Here is a 17,197-nt window from a genome sequence, read left to right on the forward strand (position 1 = left end):
GAAAAAACACCCTTCATTCCAAATCTCTGTTTTCCATTAGTTATCCAATTTTCTGTCCACACTAATATACTAACCCTAACACCATGGACTCTTCTATTATGTAGCCTTATGAGAGGTATCTAATCAAGTAACTTTGGAAATCAAAATATATTACACCTACTGGTTCCCTTTCTTTCTATCCTCCTTGTTACATCCTCAAAGAACTCTAATAAATTTGTTAGGCGTAATTTCCCCTTTATGAAGCCATGATGACTCTGCTTTATCATATTATATATTTCTAAATGCTCTGCTATTGCATCCGTTATAACAGACTTTGATACTTTCCCAATGACAGATGTTAAGTTAACTGGCCAATAGTTACCTGTGTGTAAACAGGGATATATATTGGCAACTTTCCAATACACTGGATTCTTGGAAGGTTAAGCTAATGTGTCCATTATCTGAGTAGCTAGTTCCTTTAATATTCTAGGATGTAATCAGGTCCAGAAAATGTATCCATTAGGCCCATTAGTTTCCCTAGTATTTTTTACCCTCGTCATAATTATTGCATTTATTTCCTCTCCTCCTTTTGCCCTTGATTATTTAGCAGTTTGGAATGCAACTAGCATCTTTTACCATGAAGAGTGATACAAAGTATTTATTCAACTCTTCTACCATTTCCTGATTCCTCATTATTGTTTCCCCAGCCTCATTCTTTAAGGGACCTATGCTCACTTTGCTGTCTGTTCTGATATTGCTCCCAAAATGTTTATCAGTTATCGTTTGTTGGCTTTTAAACTTTCCCAAATAGCTGGCTTTCCACTAATATTTGCTACATTATATGTTTTATTTCTTTCAATTTGATGTTATTCTTAACGTCCTTGGTTAACCGTGGATGTTTTATCTCCTTACTAGAACATTTCTTCCTCACTGGGATATATCTGTGTTATGATTCATGGACTGTTTTCTTAAATATCTGCCATCGTTCCTCAACTGTCTTTTGTGTGAAACTCCTTTTAAAGTTAACGTTAGTTAACTCAGCTCTCATTCCTTCCAAATTATCTTATTTAAACTTAGTACAATTGTTTCTGAACTAATTTTCTTGTTTCCAAATTGAATAATAAATTCTAACATGTTATGGCAGGCAAATCGTTTTTTCAATATCATCCAACACTTCCTGCCAGGAAAGGAAAAGAGGAATCCACTTCTGCACATATAAGTGCCTCTCAACAATCTCAGGGCAGCAGTAACATTAGCACAGACTATGAAGCCATTTATATGATGATTATAAATAAATGATAAACAAGATTATTTGTTAAGAATCTGAATGGAACAGAATATCTATTTTAAAGAAAAAAATCTGGATCATCAAGCATCAGTATAAAAATTATAGATGAGGACATAAACAGTGAGAAACAAAAATCCTTAATTGAACATACCAAGCTTGCTCATTTCATTGACCATGAATAATCTACAGTATGGCTAACGCAAATGCTGTACCAACAGACAGCTTAAATTCTAGGGATAATAGCTCACCAGACTTGGTATGTTCCAGATCTCTGTCCATATGCGATTGATGTGCCGAAGTCCCAAGGTTATAAGGACCAGGTGAAAGCCTTCCTGGAGTCTGTAACAACTTGAAATTATATGCCATGGCAGCCTGACGAGCCACAAACCTCGGGTCTAATGCTAATCTGTTCTGGTATCCCAACCAGGTTACCTAAACAAAGTTGGAACGACATAAGTAACTGGTGCCTTTATATCACATTTCTGTCAAGGACACATATCAAAAAAAGATTTTATTAGAAATGTGGACATATAAATAATACTTAAGTAATTCAATAATTACAAGTAATATTACTGCCAATTTTCTAAAATATTATCATTTGCAAGTTATAAAAGTCCTCAAATGTGGTCTTATTTTGCTTTATTTGGGGCATGGTGGAATGGGACATTTGCATTTTCAAAAGGAAAAGAGAATGCATTTGTAAACATTTACTGCTAAGTTGTAAAATAATTTCAAAAGTTTCAGTAGCTACTTTTGAGACTACACTGACATTTTCATTATATCCCTCAGCATGATCAGACTGCGTTTCATTTTTGTTAACCGCACACATGAACAAATATAATGAAATTCTACTGAGCATCTTATTCGCCCACTTCATAGCTTTTAGATTGAATTTCATTTTCTGTGCTTTTAAAGAAGTTACAGCAAAATGCTGACTGTAGTGGCTTGCTGTTCAAAATTATAATGACAAGCATCACTTCATGTTAGCAGAATTAAAAGACGCCCTTGGTGCCAAACTGAGGTAAATATTTAATACAGTTATACTATTTTGTGATTACAATAGATAAAATGTAATGACCAGCTGTTTTAAAGTTACCGGTGCACATAGTATACATTAGTATACCGTATCAACTATATAATATGTAATTCATGAAGTTTTACTGCAGTTAATCCATTTATCCTAAGGCACATTGAACTAGGGCAAAGCGAGATCAATTTTTTTTTCTCTGAGGGTTGTGCAACACTGGAACTCTCTGCTTCAAAAGATGGTGCAAATAGTGTAATTAAATATTTTTAAGGCAGAGATAGATAGATTCCTGTTAGGCAAAGGAATCTAAGGTTATCAGAGGGATAGTGGGACTCAAAACACAAATAGATCAACAATGATCTTATGAATGATGGAGCAGGTTTGAAGGACTGAATTGTCTACTTCTGCTCCTATTTCATATTTTGCAATAATTACATTTTGCAATGGGGTCATGTCATGCGACTGCTTTCAAGACACAAAGGGCAAGGAAGCTAGCTCAACATGAATTTGGCATCTTTACAGTGAACTACAACAAAATCAATTACAGATGAAAGGAAATATCAGAACTTTCTCATATGGACTTTCAGTTCGCAGATACTTTTTCCTTGTCTGCCGAGATTTCCCCAAAACCTTGCTATTAGTCAAAATTTTTGCTCACCAGACTACATAGTTTGAATCTAAATGACAATTCAATTCATTTAGTGATAAGACAATCCTTAACAGCAGACACACATTGTATAGTTCTGTCTTTTTAATTCTAAATTAGAAATGAAGATACATCAGGTGAAAGCACCAACTCATGGAAACTGGTTGAATATGATATAAATGGATAGTAACATTGAGAATTCAGGGTCACTCGGAAAAAGGCTGTTTTTAAACACTGAAACATTAATGCACCTGATAAGGTATATTGGGCTTTTGTGGATGACTGAGCAAAGTCTATAGAGATATAAGCAGGATGACTCTGTATGTGATTTGGTTAGTAACGTATTGCTCAAAGTGAATGAAAGACATTTGAATTAACTATGTCAGTCACAGAAAGACGTCTATTTCATTTTTTTTAACATCAACAGGGAGACGGACAATATACAAGATGATGAACAAAAGGAAGCCTGAGGTTCTCATTTAAGAGATAAAGCTGTGATGATGGTTAAGTCTAGGATACTACCCTGAGGAGTGCTTGCAGAGATATCCTGTAGCTGAGATGATCGATCTCAAACAATTACCACCAGGGTATGACTTGTGCCAGGTATAATGCCAGGTATGAGCTCACACTCAACATCCTCCTATTCTCATTGACTCCAGTTTTACTAGGGCTCCTTGATGTCACATTCGGTCAAATGCAGCCTTGATATTGTGGGCATACATTCTCACCTCACCTCTGGAATTCAGCTCTTTCATCCATCTTCCAACCTTGGCTATAATGAGATCAGGAGTTGAGTGGTCCTGGTGGAGGCCACAATGAGAATCAACGAGCTAGTAAAGTGTTGATTGATAGCACTGTTGATACCTTTGATCATTTCAATGTTGGTCAAGAGTATACTAAGCGTGCGGTAACTGGTCGGATTGCACTGGTCCTTCTCATGTACAGCACATACCTAGGCAATTTCCATATTATCGAGTCAATGCCAGTGCTACAGCTGTACTAGAACCACTGAATTCACATGGAATGAATCAAATCGGCTGAAGACTAGCATCTGTAGTTCTGGGGAACATCTGGAAGAGCTCAAGATGATTCAACCACTCTCAGCATGTCTGGCTGAAGATTGTTGCAAATCTTGCATTTTGTCCTGATTTTTTGGATTCCACCATTACTGATCATGGGATATTTGTAGACCCTCATCCTCCACTGAGTGGTTTATTTGTCCACCATTATTCACAGATGTGGCAGGAGCTTATGTCTGATCCATTATTTGCAACATTTATTAGCTCTATCTATCGCTTGCTGCTTCTGCTGTTTAACACTCAAATAATCCTGTTTGTAACTTCACCAGGTTGACAACTCATTTTCAGGAATATTTGGTGCTACTCCTGGCAAGTTGTTCTGCAAGCTTCATTGAACCAGGATTGATCCTGCTAACTTTATGGGAATGGTAGATTTGGGGATACAATGGGTCACGAGGTTACAGATTGTGGTTGAAATCAATTCGGCTACCACTGATGGCTCACAGTGCCTCACGAATGCACATTCTCAAGTTTCTAGATCTGTTTGAAGCCTATCCCATTTTGCATAGTGATAGTGCCACACAACACGATGGAAGGTATCCTCAGTGCAAAGACAGGACTTCATCTCCACAAGGACTGCATGGTCATCATTCATTCCAATAGTGTCATGGACGGATGCAGCTGGGACAGGTAGATTAGTAATGCTGCGGGCAAGTCTTCTTTTCCATCTTGTTGGTTCCCTCATCACCTGCTGATGACCGAGTCTAGCGGCTTTGTCCTTTAAGACTCAACCATTCTGGTCAGTAGTGATGCTGCCGAAGCACACTTAATAGCGGACACTGAAGTCCTCCACCCAGAATAAATTCTGTGTCATTGCCACCCTCACTGCTTTATCCAAATGATATTTCACATATAAAAGCACTGATTCATCAGCTAAGAGTGAGGTTTGATGTGGCAAACTGCAGGAGGTTTCTCTGCCCATGGTAATATGTGTAATATTTGCATGTCTTCTTTCTGATGCTATGAAACACCATGGGCTCCCGAATCAATGTTGAAGACTCCTAAGGCAACAAGCTCCCAACATTATACCATAGTGATGCTAACTCTGTTGTGTCTGTCCATCGGTTGTCATGACATACCATTGCTGGTGGGAGTACTTGCTGCAACTGCATATCAGGTATGATTCTGAGAATACGGTATGTCAGGATGTTGCATGATTAATCTGAGAGACTAGACTATTTTTTCACCAGTCACAGATGTTAGCAAGGGAGTCTTTACAGGGTAAATAAAGCTGTGTTTCCTGCAGTTATTTCTGGTGTCTTAGTCTGTTATGTTTCATTCCTTTATGTTGAGAATTCTATCAGTTGGTACAATTGAATAGCTTGTCAGTCTATATCAGATAGCAGTTAAAAATCAATCACATAGCTGTGGGTCTGGAGTCATAGTTGGGCCAGATCAGATTAGAACATAGGTTTGTCTTCCCTAAAGGACATAAGTCAACCAGACAGATATGTATTGACAATCGACAATGTTCTCATGGTTATCATTATTGATTTCAATTTCCACTGTATGCCATGATGGGATTCAAACCTGGAAACATTAGTTTGGTCTTTGTATAATTAGTTCAGCAACAATGCCACAAGCCAATTGTCCTCCGGCGGTATTAGTGTGAACAGCAGTAGTTGGTTGATGAAGCCAAAGATCGTATAATGTAGGGCTCTACAGAATGTATGCAAGTTGGAGAATCGGAGAATGACCAATGTAGAACAACATTTTAAAAAATGGGACAGAAATAGTCTGCATAATTAATAACTAGTTAGAGATATAGCCAGAGATATATTTGAAGATTACCCTAAGACACCAAGTGAGCAATGTCCAACTCAAATTTCCACAAAGTAACAATTACAATTATAGGGTAGAACAGTAATTTATGTACTACGTGCATGCCTTCTTACTCCGAATGGTAGCAGACAATGTTCTTATCCCAACAGCAGCACTTTAACACAGAAACTTTTATTAAATTATCCTTTGTTTATCTGCTTCTTCATTTTCTGAAGGTAAAACATTAGAGTTAGCCTTTAATTGGTTGGGGTAAGATTAGTATGCATACAGGGAAAAACCTACCGAAAACTGTTAGCTTAAACCACAATAAATCCCACCCCACAATCTCACAATCCTCTCAACAGTTTACAAACTGGGGAAATTTTATGGGAAAATAAAGATTAAGTGGAAAAGAATGAACCTGGACAAAGCTCCATGTATTTATGTGCAAGTGATCAATAAAGCTATTGCTTGCATAAATCTGCTAGAATCTTCAGTGAAGATGATTTTGTCAAATCAGCATAATTTGAGGAGCACCAGTGACCTATGTTAACAAATTTTGATAACAGAGCTGTCACCACAAAATGAACATCAGTTGGTTGACTGTTTTTATTGGCACAGGCATATTCTGACTTACCCTGATTATCATTAACACAGATTTCTGTATGCAGTGCATTTTCAGCACTACATTTCAAGGATGATAATAGCATTCAACCATAAGCCACTTGTCATCCATACAGAAATGAATTCTGTAGAATGATCTGAAATGGTGGAATATGGCTTAAATTTAATTTAAACTCCTGAGGTAAATCAATGATCAGTTCTGACTTACAGATGCCATCAATTACCAAAATTCCTCAGACAGCACCTTCCAAACACATGACCACTACCGTCTAGAAGGACAAGGGGAGCAGGTAGATGGGAGTACCTGCAAGTTCACCTCCAAGCCACCCAACATCCACACTTGGAAATATATCACAGTTTCTTCAGTGTCGTGGGGACAAAATCCTGGTATTCCCCCCCGAATGACTTTGTGTGTCTACCTGTAGTACATGGACTGGAGCTGTTCAAGAAGGCAGCTCACTGCCAACTTCTCAAGTACAACTAGGGATGAGAAATAAATGCCAGCACAGCCAGCAAAACCCACATCCCACAAGGGATGTTTTTAAAAAAGAGGCAACAAACCAGTGAATCTTGGGGTTTTATCTGGAGAGTTTCAGTTTTGATTGACCATTTGAGTGTCACTGACCGACCTTAGCCAAGGTTCTGCATTCTCAGTATTACTCAATGATACCTTTTAGAAGTCATTGGGTATAGATTTGAATTGAATTATGATTTCCTACTTTCTTACCAGTGCCAGTTATTGCCGGGAGTTACATACAAAAAATGGTACTTGGACCTATATATATATATATGTTAATATCACTTATTTTTAAGTTTGCATTTTAAACTAATGACACGTGGACTGTGGCCTGTGCGTCTGAAGGAATTTAATGATGAACTTGTAAAGATTAAACTTTCTGAAGTTACGGCTTTTGTAAAAAAAAGCCCGATAGACATTGTTCTTGGAGGCTAATGAGAATTTGTTTACATTGGGAGAGTTTTTACAAGCAAAAGTGGAATACATTAAATTTCAGTTAGAAGGATCCAGAAGGTTGTGTCTTTGGGCTTAAGTAGAGGCTCTGCTTGAAGCTAGACATGTAAAACAGTTTCGCCTGAGGAAAGGATATAGCTTACAACTGCTAAGAAATAGGATACCTCAGTGAGAGTTTATTTGAAAACTCCAGATCAGAGGTGATTGGTTAAAACCTTAAAAGGATCATTTGAAACTGAGAGGATTGAAGCTCAGATATATGAAGCTTCAAGGAAAATGCTATCAGATTCTCAGGATCAACAATCAGTTGTTAAACCGCATAGAGGTAACAGAGAGGGAGTTTTCTCTGGTTTGAAAACCGGAAAGAAGTGCGGTTGGGATTAATGTAATTGTACTTTACTGTGTGTCTTGAAATATTTAAACACGTGCTAAATGTAAATAGTTCTTTTTTTCTTCTTCATTCTTTTATAACAAACTTCTGTTTTATTGTTAAAGCCAAATCTGTAGCATTATGTGCATGTGTTTCAGTAAAAGACCACCTTGTCAAAACTAAAAAAAACAAATATGATCTATCTATCCAGATTTTAGTCTTGGATCTAACTTGTCCAGTAATAAAATGAGTTGGGATCATAACAGTGTCTTTTGCTGATACAGTCCCAAATATATGGAATGCCCTTTTGCAACCTGTAGCACAGAGAAAATGAAGACTAAATGACCCTACTATTGCAGATTTGTTTAACACCATTTTATCATGCACTCTGTAGTTTACACAAGAGAAGTAGAAATAAAGTCTGCTTCAGTCCAAAAGCTAAAAAGGAATCAGTTTAATATTTACAGTACTAGAACAGGACAAGATATATTCAAACTGTCTGAAGAATGACATTTACATTGGCACAGCTCCAATACTGGAGATAATTAATAAGTTGGCATTAAACAGACTGCTTAGATGAATAATTAAAGGATTAGTATTTATAAAGAGGATGAAACAGGGACAATAATTGGTTATGTTAAATTAAAGACCATCGAAATCAGAGCAAGAAAAGGCCTCAGCAGAAAGGAATGGCAACAGGATATTTATCAGTTGCACAAAATTAAATATTAGGCAAAGAATTTCATTCAAATCAAGTACAATTTAATCTACCGTAAACCTGAAATATCATTTAAAATATACATAGACTATGGAAACTGATTTAATTCAATCATTACTCAACTGCCTAATTACTAAAGATGCCAGTTATGCTTCTATCTTCCCAAACAAGATTAAACTCTCAAAATCTCTGGCTTCCCACACTCAGACTTAGATCAGCTTGTAAATATTCTAATGCCAAACTTGACCAACGCAAGCAAAATATGGTGGCCTTGGTACTTGCCTGTGTTTGCAGTTTCTAGGCTGTTCTTTCCACAATCTGCAAGATTGCTGCTGAAGTTTACCTTTTTAAAATTTGATCTCTTTCTAAATCACCAGGATCAAGTCAATAACCCAATGTCAAGTCACCTCTTAGTTATTTTCGACCAAAATGCACCAGAAAAATAAAGAAAATTTGATGTACAAGATTAAATATAATATTGAAATTATAGAAGTATACAGTGAGTCACCGTATTTGTCGTAATTTAGTAACAAAACCTGTTGGAGGGATCTTTCAGGATTCAAACTACTGTCATTGCCTGACAGGTATGTGATACCAGTATCTTACCACTTACTAATATATGCCGTCTGTCTGCTCCAACACCAACACACAGACAAGTATTACTGTGGGCACTTAGGATTTAGGGGCAACAACATGTGTACATTTTCGTCCCCACCTATGCAGTCGAGCCTAGTCTTACTGCCTCAGCTATCTCTGCCACTGGACAAAGACCTTGCTCTGCCAGTAGCAGGTGACAGTAGGAATGTAAAGGCCACCCCATATTACTCAGTGAGGACAATGATATCAATTATATACTGGTGGAGTTCCCAAGCTATAATAGTGGTATGATATTCAGATGTGTTGCCACCAGGGTTGGCCATGAAGGTCCTGATATTCCAGGTTTCAAACTTCGCTATGAAGAGGTGGGAGATGCCTGAGAGTTCTTGCAATGTGGCGCCTCCCCTTTGTACTGATAAACTGGCCTTCCCATAATTGAGCAGTAGCATGTCTATGGCAACTCCTCTTCTGGTTATTTGGTTAATTGTCCATCATCGTTCTTGACTTGATATGGCAGGATTGAAGAACTTTGATCTGTTATATCGACTGTCAGATTGCTATCCTTATTGACATGCTGCTTTTGCTGTTTTACTAGTAGATAACCATATGTTGCAACTTAACCAGGTTGTCATTTACAGGTCTGTCCTGGCATATTCTCTAATACTCATCATAGAAACCAGGACCATGCTTGAACTTACAATTGTTGTTGAATATAATTCTGCCACTGCTGAAGTACTATAGTGCCTCATGGACGCACAACATTTTTTTTCAATGAGATGCACGCATCACTAGAAAGGTAGTGTTTTCACTTCTAATATCCCTTTAGAATATACTGGTAAGTCATGTTCTTGAACATCAGTCCATCTGATGTTTGTATCTCCAGAGTGGTGTTCGGAGGGATGGTCCAGGTTTTTGACACAGCAACAGTGAAGGAACAAGGATTTAGGCTTGAAGCTTAATTTGCAGATGGCAGTGGTTGTAGGTTTGAAAGGTGATTTCAAGAAGGCATGGTAATTTGCTGCAGTGCATCTTACACATGATACACTCTGTCACCATTGTGTGTTGCTGGTGGAAATGAACGTTTAATATTGAGGGTGAGGTGCTAAACAAGTGTGATTATTTTCCTCTCTGGGTTTCAAGCTTGAGTGGTGATTTGGGCTTCATAGATTGTAGATAGGCTTTGGGGAGTCAAGAGGTGAGATACTTGCTGTGGAATCCTTTCTAATAGGTATCACCAACACACAGACAAGTATTACTGTGGGCACTTAGGATTTAGATTTTCCTCCCTGATTCCCACTGATTCCTGTTTTACGAGGGGTCCTTAATGCCATACTTGATGTTAAGGGCAATCAACTGGAGTTTGACTCTTTCATCCAAGTTTGAAGCAAGGCTCTACTGAGGTTAGGCCCTGGCATAATCCAACTGAGCGCCAGTGGTTAATTTATTTCTTTTGGAATGGCCACATGATAGCATTGTCTACAACTTCTTCCATCACTTTGTCACTTTGCTGGTGACCAAGGGTAGGCTAAATGGGGAGCAACTGGCTATGTTGTGTTTTTTTTACTATGGACAGAACAAACCTGAACAATTGTCCACATGTCAGGCAGACACCATTACTGCAGCTGAAACAGCTTGTCCAAGAGTGTGGTTAGTTCTCCAGCACAGGTCACAGAAGCACAGAATTGATACAGGGTTGGAAGATTTGAGCTATAGGGAGAGGCTGAAGAGGCTGGGGCTGTTTTCCCTGGATCTTCAGAGGCTGAGGGGTGACCTTATGAAGGTGCTTAGGTCGATCCTGGGTGGTCTGTCTGTTTTATTCTTTTTCAACTTATTTGTGATTGACTCCTACAACTTGAATAGCCTGCTGGACCATTTAAGTAGGCATTTAACAGTCAACCACACTGTTGTAGATTAGAGGGACATGCAGGCCAGGCTGGATCATGAAGGCATATTTTATTCCTTGGAGACATCAGTAAACCAGATGGAGTTTTACAAAAATCCAGTAGTTTAGGGGTCACTATTAATGAGGCTTATTTTTTAATTTCAGATTTATTTTCAATTGAAGTTAAATTTCAGCAGCTGCCTTGCTGAGAATTGAACTACTACCCCAAAGCATTAATCCAGCCATCTCAATTAATTGTGCAGTAACATTACCCTTATGCTACTGTCTCACAAACTCAGACTGGAGTACAAAGCAGAGTCTTAGTTGGATTCAAGTAGTGACTTGACAATATCGAATTTGAGTATCCCTGAAAAAAAGAGATGCACCATAAAGGCTTCTGCTCTTGGACTCATCAGGACAGCTGCAAGAAATTTCAAATGGAACAATAATTTATACTCAATGACAAAAGTTTGCTGATTGATTGGCAAGTGGACTCTGATTAGTTGAGGTGTGGCTGTGAGAGAATGCATCTGGGCACAGTTGTCTCCCATGCTTTTGCAACTGTTTCAAAAAATATGGGCAACAGGTGAAGCTGAAAGTTTCAGATTGCTACAAAACAATAATAAAAAAAAGAATGGTATTGTCCACTAACAGGATGTAGTTAGCTTGAGGAATAAATATACCTTGCACACTTTCCATGGCTACCCCTCAATCAGAATCCACTTATCAATCAATTGGCACCCTTTTCTAACAAAGAATAAAAAACAGTTACCCTTGAGATTGGTTAGATTACTATGGCTTCTCTAATGACATCCAACAAATTGGAAATGACGAGGAACAATTTAATACTATTGGCCAGTTTGAATGACAATGAATTGTTCTTAGTTTCAGATATCTAAATAACGTGAGTAGACTTAAAAGGGCAAAATAAATCTGTGAACTCTGTGATTAAAGAAAGAAAACATTTTGAGAAGTACCACTGGTCCAGCAGCATCAATTACGGGGTTAATGTTAATTTCTTAATTGATGCAGATGGATTTAGTATATATTTTCAACAATTTTGCTTTTCTCAAAGCATCAAGATTATAGCCCTGCAATATCATTCTACATGCAATTTATAACTAAAAGGAAAATGTGAAATCACTATGCTTACCTTAGTTTACATACTGGGATTGTGCAGTTATTTGCTCTTAAAATTTTTAAGTATTCTTATAACATGGAATGTTACAGTATGACGTATACTATTTCCCTGACCGCAGTTGTTTTATTTATATCCTGTTCTATTGTGTGCAGACTAAAGCCATTCACCGTGTTGTTAGCCTGCAGGCGTGTTCTAATAAACTGCTTTCATCTTATTCAACTGTTTCCATTGCTCAATTTGATGAGATGTTGATCCAACAATGTCACCAGTTTCTAGCAGTGAACCTGTGACTTCAAACCTAAGACTAATGACAGAAAAATGTACTGCACAATGAGTGCAATAAAACACACATATGCACTAAATTGAAAGAACAATCACATCTCAGATAAAAGTGATGCATATTATTTCAAACAGCGCAAACAGTATGTAGCCCTGGGCTAGATTAGAAATTGATTGCAGGTAAAAAGTCAAACATACTGGAAGGTTCATAAATATACCACTTCAAATTCAAGTATGGGTCACGTCTGCATTAACACAGTGCTGCAGTATAAAGTGGCAGATCACCGAAGCATGAAGGAAAGTGACCCTTGTGAAAAATTAATGGAATATTTTACTTTTAAGTGACATCAAACAGCTGTCAAAAAATTACTGCAACTCTTCACATTTACAGGATGAACATTAATCTAGCACATCACAGGTAGATAGGATAGTAAAGAAGGTGTTTGGTATGCTTTCTTTTATTGGTCAAAGCATTCAGTATAGGAGCTGGTGGGGTGGAGGGGGTCATGTTCCGGCTGTACAGGACATTGGTTAGGCCACTTTTGGAATACTGTGTGCAATTCTGATCTCCCTCCTATAGGAAGGATCAGGTTCAGAGAAACTTTACAAGGATGTTGCCAGTGTTGGAGGGTTTGACTATAGAAAGAGGCTGAATAGGCTGGGCCTGTTTTCCCTGGAGCATCGGAGGCAGAGGGATGGCGTTATAGAGGTTTATAAAGTCATAAAACATAGAACATTACAGCACAGTACAGGCCCTTCGGCCCTCGGTATTTCAACGACCTGCGAAACCAATCTGAAGCCAATCTAACATACACTATTCCATTCTCATCCATATGCCTATCCAATGACTATTTAAATGCTCTTAAAGTTGGCAAGTCTATTACAGGCAGTGCATTCCATGCCCCTTCTACACTGAGTAAAGAAACTACCTCTGACATCTATCCTATATTTATCACCTCTCAATCTAAAGCTATGCCCCCTCGTGCTAGCCATCACCATCCTAGAAAAAAGGCCCTTAATGTCCAACCTATCTAACCCTCTGATTATATGTCTCAATTAAGTCATTTCTCAACGTTCTTCTCTCTAACGAAAACAACCTCAAGTTCCTCAGCCTTTCCTCATAAGACCTCCCCTCCATACCAGGCAACATCCTAGTAAATCTCCTCTGAACCCTTTCCAAAGCTTCCACATCCTTCCTATAATGTGGTGACCAGAACTGTACGCAATACTCCAAAAGTGGCCGCACTAGAGTTTTGTACAGCAGCAACATGATCTCATGGTTCCAAAACTCAAACCCTCCACTGATAAAGGCAGACACACCAAATGGCTTCTTAACAACCCTATCAACCTGGGTGGCAACTTTCAAGGATCTATATACCTGGACACCAAGATCTCTCCGCTCATCTACACTACCAAGAATATTACCATGAGCCCAGTACTCTGCAGTCCTGTCACTCCTTCCAAACTGAATCACCTCACACCTTTCCGCATTAAACTCCATTTGCTACCCCTCAGCCCAGTTCTGCAGCTTATCTATGTCTCTCTGCAACCTACAACATTCTTCATTACTATCCACAACTCTACTGACCTTAGTGTCATCATAAATTTACTAACCCATCCTTCTATACCCACATCCATGTCATTTAATGAATGACAAATAACAGTGGACCTAAAACAGATCCTTGCGGTACCCCACTAGTAACTGAACTCCAGGATGAATATTTCCCATCAACCACCACCTCTGTCTTTTTTCAGCTAGTCAATTTCTGATCCAAATCACTAAATCACTCTCAATCCCATGCCTCCATATTTTGTGCAATGGCTTACCATGGGGAACCTTATCAAATGCCTTACTGATATCCATATACACCACATCAACTGCTTTACCCTCATCCACCTGTTTGGTCACCTTCTCAAAGAACTCATTATGGTTTATGAGGCACGACTATCCCTAATCAACTTATTCCTCTCTAGATGATTATAAATCCTGTCTCTTATAGCCCTTTCCAACACTTTACCCACAAATGAAATAAGGCTCACAGGTGTATAATTTCCAAGGTTGTCTCTACTTCCCTTCTTGAACAAGGGAACAGCATTTGCTATCCTCCAGTCTTCTGGCACTATTCCTGTAGACATTGACGACATAAAGATCAAAGCCAAAGGCTCGGCAATCTCCTCGCTGGCCTCCCAGAGAATCCTAGGATAAATCCCATCCAGCCCAGGTGACTTACCTATTTTTACACTTTCCAGAATTGCTAACACCTCCCCCTGATGCACCTCAATCCCATCTAGTCTGGTAGCCTGTATCTCAGTATTCTCCTCGACCACATTGTCTTTTTCTAGTGCGAATAACGATGAAAAGTATTCATTTAGCGCTTCCCCTATCTCCTCTGACTCTACGCACAACCTCCCCCTACTATGCTTGATTGGCCTTAATCTTATTCTAGTCATTTTTTAAATTCCTGATATGGCTATAGAAAGCCTTAGTGTTTTCCTTGATCCTATCTGCCAATGACTTCTTATGTCCCCTCCTGGCTCTTCTTAGCTCTCTCATTAGGTATTTCCTAGCTAACTTGTAACTCTCAAGCGCCCTAACTGAGCCATCACATCTCATTTTAACATAAGCCTTCTTCTTCCTCTTGAAGAGAGATTGAACGGCTCCCGCGCTTGACAACTTCTCTGCCTGACCAGTACATACTTACCAAGAACCCACAGTAGCCGGTCCTTGAATAAGCTCCACATTTCAATTGTGCCCATCCCCTGCAGTTTCCTTCTCCATCCTAAATCTTGCCTCATCGCATTGTAATTGCCTTTCCCCCAGCTATACCTCTTGCCCTGCAGTATATAGCTATCCCTTTCCATCCCGAAAGTAAACATAACTGAATTGTGGTCACTATCACCAAAGTGCTCATCTACCTACAAATCTAACACCTGCCCGGGTTCATTACCCAGTATCAAATCTAATGTGGCCTGTCAGGAAATACTGCATCAGGAAACCCTCCTGCACACATTGGACAAAAACTGACCTATCTAAAATACTTGAACTATAGTATTCCCAGTCAATATTTGGAAAGTTAAAGTCCCCCATAACAACCACTCTATCACTTCGCTCCTATCGAGGATCATCTTTGCTATCCTTTCCTCTATATCGCTGGAACTATTTGAAAGCCTATAGAAAACTCCAAACAGGATAATCTCTCCTTTCCTGTTTCTAATCTCAGCCCATACAACCTCAGTAGAGGAGTTCTCAAATGTCCTTTCTGCAACCGTAATACTGTCCTTGATTAACAGTGCCACACCACCTCTACTTATACCATTTTCTCTGTTCTTTCTAAAACATCTAAGTCCCAAACCTGCAATAACCATTCTTGTCCCTGCTCTACCCATGTCTCTGAAATGGCCACAACATCGAAATCCCAGGTACCAACCCATGCTGCAAGTTCACCCACCTTATTCCGTTGAAGTAGACACACTTCAAACCAACTTCTTGCCTGCCGGTGCCTTCTTGCGATCTTACTACTCTCATCCTCCCTTATACTCAAACAACAATCTCAGTTTCCATCCCCCTGTTGAATTAGATTAAACCCATCCAAAGAGCATTAACCGCCCCCCCCCCCCCCCCTGATATTGGTACCCTCTGGTTCATGGGAAAACCATCCTGTTAGTAGAGGTCCCACCTACCCCAGAAAGAGCCCCAATTATTCAGGAATCCAAAACTTCCCATCTGCACCTTCCCTGTAGTCAAGTGTTCAACTCCTCTCTCTCCCTATTCCTTGCTTTGCTCGCGTGTGGCATGGGCAACAAACCAGAGATAACAACTTTGTTAGTTCTAGCTCTAAGCTTCCACCCTAGCTTTCTGAATTTCTGCTTTAAATCCCTGTCTCTCTTTCTACCTATGTCGTTGGTGCCTATGTGGTCCACGACTTAGGGCTGCTCCTGCTCCCCCTCAAGGATCCCGAAAACACGATCAGAGGCATCATGGGTCCTGGCACCTGGGAGGCAACACACCAACCGTGAGTCTCTCTTGTTCCCAAAGAACCTCTTATCTGTCACCCTAACTATGGAATCCCCAATGACTAATGTTCTGCTCCTCTTCCCCTTCCCCTCTCAGCAACAGGAACAGACTCCGTGCCAGTGCCCCACTGCTTACCCATGGTAAGTCATCCATGAGGGATATGGCCAGGGTAAATGCACAAGGTCTCTTCCCTGGGGTGGGGAGTCGAGATCTAGAAGGCATAGGGTTTAGGGTGAGGGGGAAAGACTTAAAAGCGACCAAAGGGGCAACTTTTTCACACAGAGGGTAGTGTGTGTATAGAATAAGCTGCCAGAGGAAGTGGGAGTAGGCTGGTACGATTACAACATTTAAAAGACATTTGGATGGGTATATGAATAGGAAGTGTTTAGAAAGATATGGACCAAATGCTGGTAAATGGGACTAGATTAATTTAGGACCATCTGGTCGGCATGGACAAGTTGAACCGAAGGGTCTGTTTCTGTGCTGTACATCTCTATGACATCAATGTGAGTGGTGCACATGTATGTACATATATCTAAGTAATATGCATAACCCTTAGACAGACACACGACATTCAAACACATGCATGCAGGTACATATACACAAATGGCAAAGATGAACTGAGAGAGACACACACACAGACATACAGATATTAACAGAGTGACCAACAGGAAATGAAAATGGACTTCCTCCAATGTGTACAGGACTAGTTCAAAACCAAACACACAAAAAAGGGAGGTTTTGCTATTCAATTTAATAATAGAGAATATCAAAGAAAGCAAAATAATAAATTATCAGTCACAGTAATGTCAGACTGTGAT

At 39.3% G+C, this 17,197-nt stretch overlaps 1 protein-coding gene across 4 annotated transcripts in view; it reads right to left on the reverse strand.

Moving 5' to 3' along the window:
• The window catches only part of LOC122560734 (ATP-dependent RNA helicase with zinc finger domain-like), a 569,578-nt gene that overhangs the window by 85,561 nt on the left and 466,820 nt on the right, over nucleotides 1-17,197 (reverse strand). For all 4 annotated transcript variants that reach the window (XM_087997766.1, XM_043711726.2, XM_087997765.1 and 1 more), the window contains one exon: nucleotides 1,516-1,699. In XM_087997766.1, the coding sequence (XP_087853892.1) occupies nucleotides 1,516-1,699 (184 nt within the window). The remainder of the gene's footprint in view (nucleotides 1-1,515; nucleotides 1,700-17,197) is intronic.

The sequence above is a fragment of the Chiloscyllium plagiosum genome, unplaced genomic scaffold, assembly GCF_037043375.1.
Source record: "Chiloscyllium plagiosum isolate Xiang-an unplaced genomic scaffold, Cpla_swu_hap1 HiC_scaffold_20, whole genome shotgun sequence".
NCBI lineage: Eukaryota > Metazoa > Chordata > Chondrichthyes > Orectolobiformes > Hemiscylliidae > Chiloscyllium > Chiloscyllium plagiosum.